Genomic DNA, 7,546 nt, shown 5'->3' with positions numbered 1-7,546 from the left:
TCGTACCTTATTATATTTACAAAGAATTTAGTTAAGAGATGTACCATAATTGAAAGCATTCGATCAAGATTTTACTGCGCGTGGAATAATTATTTCTTATTATAATTACGCACGTTAAGAAGAGGGGAAAATAAATATATAATGCATATACTTACACGTGTAAGTAAGATATCATAGAGTCCACAGCAGAGCTTCAATAAAAACGTTCTTGAAATAAACCAGCGTGCGTACAATCGATGATCACGTACGAAATTATAATATGTTAATAATTGATAAATACAGCTTTCACGTGTGGCTGCAGCAAGTGCAGGACTTGGAGTAATTATCAATTAAATTCCAGTTTCACGGAACCTCTAAAACAGATTTCTACCAGCATCGTTAAATCATGACACAACGAATCGACAGCAATATTGCCACAACTCACAAAAGAGAATAACACCTTAGCTTAAATTTACAAAGTTAGTAAAACATTATCCATCATTCTATAATATCATGCACGGACATTCACGATGCCTACAAATGAGTGGGCCTGGCCCATTAAAAAATTAACGCATCTTATTATCACTATCATGTACAATAAACTCGCATTTTACCATGTAACATCGTCTCCGTTCCACAAACGCGAACTTGTGTTTTTTTGTTTTTTCATAAATTCACTTATTTTCAATTGATTCGACCCAAAGACAGATTTTTAATACGAGTTAAAAATACAACTTCGGAAAGAGATGAATTCAGTACGACACTTTACAACCTATAGTTACTTAGACATATTACACGATCGTCCTTGTCCTCTTTGAGTGAACATTCTACTTACAATCCTCTCCTAATTGACGCTGCCAGGGCGAGACTCAAGTTTTCACTTTTTCGAGTTGCGACAGTATTACTGCCGAGTAGAAAAACGATATAATTCACCGAGTTTACTCGGTACGAGTCTTTCGATTGGGTTGAATAGCCGAGGTTCAGCAAATTGGCTCGGTTAGGGGTTGCGGTGGGCCGTACGGCGAGGCCCACTGGCCAACGGGATGGGTCAGCGATGTGGGGGGTTGCTGCCTGTCCAAACTGGTAACGGTGGTACCTGATGGATGGCTGGGCACCGTCGTCGGATAAGCTACCTTCCCGAGAGCTTCAGCTTGGAGAGACAACATCAACCGATTCGCCGCCTGCCTCTCAGCCTCCCTTTCCTCGGCTGTTTGCCTCCTGCAACAAACGAAGCTGAGGATAAACTAGCGTTCTGTAAGGAATTTTCGACCTGTAAGGTTAATTCAACTTTAGGGCAAAACGTGGAAGAGAGGCCTGTTGAATTTAAAATTCGAGAATATCGCAGGTATTATTATTCGAGGTAGTATTCATGCTAGTTATCAGCTTGTTGTCAACGTTTTGCGTATTTTGCAATCTACGTCATCTAGGTAGCTTCGATACTGATAGAGTCTTGCTAAATATTTTGAAGGATAATTTCAGGTTTGGTTTGTCTACCACGAAGGACTCCCACGCGTCGAGGAGATCTCTAAATTTGACTAAAATAAAATTCAATTTTTATTAAATTTATTACCATTTTACCTGACGCTAACACCAAAGAGTTGTTTCGATTTGTAGCATTTCTTTTCTCGATTTTGCAATTAAAAAGTCCTGTGTCTCACCACTTTTTAATCCCTATTTAGACAATTTAATCGAGGAAAATCGTTCAAAGAAATCGTCAAGGTTAAACCGAAGGGCCGATGAGACCAGTTAGGTTGAATGACAGGGAAGAGCTGGATGGCGCAGCGAGAGACCGCAGAGGAATCGACCGAGAGCAGCCAGGGGTGAAAAGCGACTGGCGGCTGTTGGGGCGGAAAACAGAAGACAAACGTAATAAAGTTAATTCGATTCGTCGACGGCGCAACGCTAGCTCGCTAAGGGGTGGTTCGAGGGTGTCTGTTTTCTAGCACTAAGTCTATTAGAGAACCACAAAATGGCCGACTTGTTGGCAACGTCGACGGTCTCCTCGGATGGGAATCTTTATCGAAAGCTTTTCTTCTCCACACTGGACACCTTTATGGGCACGCTGAATGAATTGACTGCCAACATCTAAAAGTGTCCAATCTTTCGAACGATTCAGACGTCATAGGCAATTTAATTGAAATTGTTACGTTTTAACTAAGATTTTTACGTGACTTTGCATCCGTATTTAAATGCCAATCTTAGAAAATGGCGCTGGTACGATCGAAATTGGTCAACTAGATTTTTTGTACATTTCTTAGTAACTTTAAGATTCGATGAAACAGGAAGTATTAGTCTTGCAAGCAGGGCTTGTGTTCATTGATGTGAAAATAAAGTCATTGAATGTAAGAACACGCTTGACTTCGACGAGTCATCTTTAGATAGTCTTACAGTTTCTTCACCTTCCATTTTCTAGAGAAAAAGAAGAATTGGTACTAGTATTATCTAACAAACATTCACTTGGATTAATTCTACCACCTCCAATTTCCGCCTCTGCTAACTTCTCAGAGGTCTAGGCTAATAAGTCTGATTTATCTCTACGTCGTTAGGTCATCTTTGGATAGACCTGCAATTCCTTTACCTTCATCTTCCAGAAAAAAAAATTGGTACCATTATTCTATGGAAACATTCACTTGGATAAATCCCACTACCTCCTATTGCCATCTATACTAACTTCCTAGAGGTCTGGGCTAACAATAAGTCTGCGACAAGTCTGGTTTATCTCTGAGCTCTGCAAAGTAAAAGAGTTGTCAATGTCGATCTAGTTCTTTCCCAAAGACGACAACCAAGGTTCCAAAATTGAAAAATAACAGTCTATGTTTAAGGTTCGGTAGAGAGCCGTTAATTCGTTATTTTTCCCTAGCTTATCGACAATATTTGGGCCCAGCTCAAAGTGCTCTTTGCCAACGAGATCAAACCGAAAAGTTATTCAGTCTGGTAGGCGCCAGACGGGATAACGCGGCCAATCAGCGAGCCGCTGCTATACGAGCCACGAAACACCGTCGTTCCATTAGAGTTAATCTTCGGTCCTCGATAATTAAACGGTTTCGTTGTACCTTTGTTTATCTCCGCGAGGAGCCGTTCCAGCCTCTTCCTTGAGAGAGGAGCGCGTTGCCCCCTCGGTAGCTCGTGTATCACGAGCGAGTCGGTTCGATCGGGACACAACTCGATCGTTTGTTGCACGATTAACGACTAGAACGACCGCCGATGTCGACGAGAGATTTCAGATAACGGTCACCGTCGCAATTAACACACGATCGACTCGTTTATTTTACGCTGGGTCGCCGCGGCTCCCGTAATTGTGGGAAACGCGACGGGCGTTATCTCCTCGGTTGCTTTTAAGCGGATTTATGATTTCACCTTCGCGGCCATACGTTATTAAACGGTCGGCGATAGAGGGAGAAGTTCAAACGGTGGGACAGTTGTTGAGAAAATTAATTATTTATGGGGATAGGTGGGATTGAAGAGGAAAGGTTTGGATTCATTGGGAGGGAACATGCAAATTTTGTTATGGGACGTCGATCTGGTCTTTAGTACGAGAAGATCCTCGCGAGGCTCGTGAAATATGTTGCTAATGCACAATTTTCGGGTGGCCGGTCATCTTCGTGTGATACATAACTTCCACTTGATTTACAATTAGTTAAAATGGCAGAGGGAAGAGTTGAGTTGATTTCATTTCTTGTTATGGAAGCTTAATCTGCGTATGTAGTAAATTTCAACGAAATTGTAAACAAAGCTTTCCCGTTTTTATTATAAAAGTACAGGTTTCCCCTATTCTTCAAAACATCCCCTCTATTTATAATAATTCCCACTAATATGCCAATTATACAATTTTAATAACTAGCCAATCTCAATGAAATTGTAAACACAGCCTTCTGATTAAACAAATTACCAAAATATCAACATTACAAGAGTACAAGTCCCCCTATTCTTCAAAACATCCCTTCTATTTACAACAATACCCATATACATACAAATTATACAATTTCAATAAGTATCCGCACGAAAAGTGGCGAATTGTTAAAATTAACGTAATTTTGAATCGAATACACAATGGCTAAGCTATCCGAGTATTAGATACGAGTCTCTTGGGTACCTTAGGCGTCTCTTGATTTATAGTTTGTCTAATGAAGCTTTATATGTGTTGAACACAGCCGTAGTCGAAAGACTGACGAATGTTTCCTAAGATTATAACGTTTTCCAAGACAGATCGTTGTTATTTCTCGAAACTGGTTTCTTTACGCAACACGCGTGGGCTTCTAAAGACCGGTGGCACTCGGGCAACGTGTCTCCTTACGAATTATACCGCGATCCGACCTGTCGAAGATCAGAAAGTACCTTGTTAATTTGACCTTTCTGCTTCCACTCTCGGGTTGGGCAAGCCTACCTGAAGAACTTCCTGTAATTTTCTACGCCCGATATTAGTTTCTCGTCTCGAAGATACTTCTGTTTCGTGGAAGTTCACGCAATGTAGAAAAAAAAAAAACAAAATAGAACTGCTAAATAATTTCTAGAAATTTTCCTCCTTTCACGAATTAAAAATCAATATTTGAAAACTCTGAATACTTGTAGATTCAGTAATAATTGAGGGTTTAATGAATAATTGAGTCGCGTACAACTAGGATTTTATGAATAAAATACTTTCAAGTGCTTTTATTTATTTTGTGTTTCATAAAAATTGGAAGATTCATAGGTATTTAATTTAGATTCACACACTACCAACTCCCTTCGACAGAATGTTATTTAAGGATCATTGAAATGATAATGTAAAATTGAAATGATAATATAAAATGTAAAAACATATACTAATTCAATAGTCTCTATTTGTCTCTCTTTCATCTTAATTAATTGAAATATTTACCAAGTACCATTTAATAGAAAATCCAATGTCTTTCCAATTCCATTCAGTGAAACTAATGCACTTCTCGAATTAAAAATAATTTATTTACCCCTCCACCGTCATTTTGTTTCTAAAATTCAATTCATGTATTCAACGCAGTATCGGAGCAGGAAATCGATAAGGTTAAACGTGACGCGGCTTTTATTAACGGCGACGATTCGATTACATTTAACCGATTCTCCCGGAAATTCTATCGCGGCTACGCCACTGTTTCAGTGACAGCCGCGCCTACACCCTTGCAAGTAATTAACGCGGTTAGCAATTAATAATTGAGGGCGCCGTGCCGATTACATTTTGCAGTCCCGACACTGCCTAGCCCCCGCTCGCTGTGGCCAGCATAACCGTATTCTCTCGCAACCTGGGACACATTATTCTTATCGTTATCCCTCTATAGCTGGCTATAACTTTTGACCAACGCCTCGTGCATTCGCAAGTTTATACGGCAAATTTGCACTATGCACAAAATTTCATCTATTTTTAATACGATTTTTTGAGTAATGCAGGGCCAAGAATTCTTCTTGTTTGTTTTAACCATAGCTTTGATTTTAACCAAATGATAATAATTATAAAAAGACATTGTAAAGTAATTATTCATATTGAAAATGTACAATGTGATCAATCCAATATGCACAAAATGTTACATGTTCTTACTTCGATTTTTCGAGTAATGCGGGGGATCAGAATTTGATCTTAACCAAAGGATAATAATTACAAAAAGATATTGTAAAGTAATTATTCATATTGAAAATTTACAATACGTTCGATTCAATATGCACAAAATTTCATCTGTTTTGAGTAATGCATGGGACGAGAATTTTGTCTCTTATTTGTCTTAACAGTAACTTTGATCTTAATTAAACGACAAAAATGATCTAAAGATATTGTAAATGAATGGGTTAGACATTTAAGGGTATTTGAATTCTGAAGTAAAGATCATTAATTTCAGTATTAATCTCAAATTAATTAACGAAATTGGTCCACTTAGTCAGTGACGAGAACTTGGTTCAATAGTAAAATTAGAAGTCGCTTAACTAAAAAGTAAGACGTGACATAAAAAGAAACAACACGTAGTACCATATGCAAAATACGAAATGAAGTCCTAACCAAACAATTTGCCCAATCACAGAGAAAATTATCTCCAGAGACTAGAAATCACGTAACTTGGAGGAACCAGAACTCTCCACCACTTTCATTCCCGTATTTCAACCTACCCCGCTCAACTACACAGCTGCGACATTCTCCCCCAAAAATCTACAATTTCGTCAACTTTTTAAATTAACGTCTTCCTCGACCAAGACTCCCCGCCCTTCCATTTCAACGTCAATAACAGTAAATTTCTCCCGATGCTCATTAGGGAGAGATCATCCCGTAATTGCGCCTCTAAAAACAGCCCCTGTAATAAGGGGCTGGTCTTTCTTCGTCGCGATTTACGTCCCAGAAAGGAAACAAGTCTTTTATAGTCGGCGTACGCGTTCGTGTTCGACCGATTACCGGCGTGATCCGACACGGCGACCGATGAATCTTTAACGAGGCGAATCGGTGGGGTCGAGTGGATCGAAACGATCCTGAATCGCGGATTCGAGGGTTTGACACTTTAAAAGCCGAGGCAAGAAGCCGATGGAACAGTCGACGACCGTACTGGCTGCCGAGCCGAAGGGTTGCCACGGCGAGGAGCCGAGCGGGGGATGCCAGAGGTGGAGAGTTGGCAGTCAAAGCAGGGGTGGATGAGGGAGCACGATGGGGCGGATAGACTGCATTATGTACAGGACAGGGCTAAGCTGTTAGGTATCTGAATTATTGAAGCCGAGTTATCTCATCTCTGCCTACAGTCATCTCGTTACTTTAAACGCAGCTGCTCGCTGGACCGCGCCGCGGATGTGCCGATCCAGGGGTGGAGAAAACGCGATTGTTTTCTCTTCTTTCTTCGAATCCCTCCACGGACCTCCCTCCACGGATATTCTTACGACCTCGAAAAGCGACGAAGTTGAAGATTGAAGTTTTTGGTTTGATTCTAGGACGAGTATCGACAGGGGTGGTTTCCGATGTCGAGTTCGTTTAGGAGAGCCTTTTTAATTTTCATCTCTACGATATTAGATTTGATTTATAAGTAGACTATATGTTTACGATAAGGTGTGTTATTTTTGTTTAAAGTAATTATATAGGTAAAGTCCATGAAACGATTTTTTAACTAACGACGATTTCTGTTACTAAAGACTCTTACAGGACCTCGCTAGTATTTAATTCTCGAGTCGAATGAAGGAGAGCATAGCATCCCGGGAAATCCCTGAAAATCCTGGAAAATGACCAAAAAAAAAGGAAATTAGTTGCCGAATCTTCTAGGACATAAAATGTTCAGAGCTTTTTCTACGCGATCTACAAGATACGTCACGCCAGCGTAACCGTGGGCGAACGTAATGCAAATGTATGAAAAAGTATTATATATAATAATCGAATACATATCATAGGAAATAATATTCTATTCGGAACACGAATGAATTTTACAAGCGTTTCGCTCGTTCGAGTTTCGTGATTTATGCAAGTCGCGTACCATACGGTCGTATACTCGAGATTAATTATGATCCACTTGTCATTTAGATGTAAATTTAATTCGTCAGGGCATCCAGATGAATGTATCTGTCACTGAGTTACCGTTCCCGAACACACTCGGAG

General features: G+C 39.9%; 1 protein-coding gene across 1 annotated transcript in view; it reads right to left on the bottom strand.

Moving 5' to 3' along the window:
- Positions 1-959: 959 nt before the first annotated feature.
- The window catches only part of LOC128891462 (homeobox protein Hmx-like), a 41,593-nt gene continuing 35,006 nt past the window's right edge, over positions 960-7,546 (bottom strand). Inside the window, exon 3 of the mRNA XM_054150960.1 lies at positions 960-1,197. Coding sequence (XP_054006935.1) covers positions 960-1,197 — 238 coding nt within the window. The remainder of the gene's footprint in view (positions 1,198-7,546) is intronic.

Source organism: Hylaeus anthracinus, unplaced genomic scaffold (genome assembly GCF_026225885.1).
Source record: "Hylaeus anthracinus isolate JK02 unplaced genomic scaffold, UHH_iyHylAnth1.0_haploid 12001, whole genome shotgun sequence".
In the NCBI taxonomy this organism is placed as follows: domain Eukaryota; kingdom Metazoa; phylum Arthropoda; class Insecta; order Hymenoptera; family Colletidae; genus Hylaeus; species Hylaeus anthracinus.
Note: the sequence above shows the minus strand (reverse complement) of the source record. Positions and strands in the feature narration are given on the sequence as shown.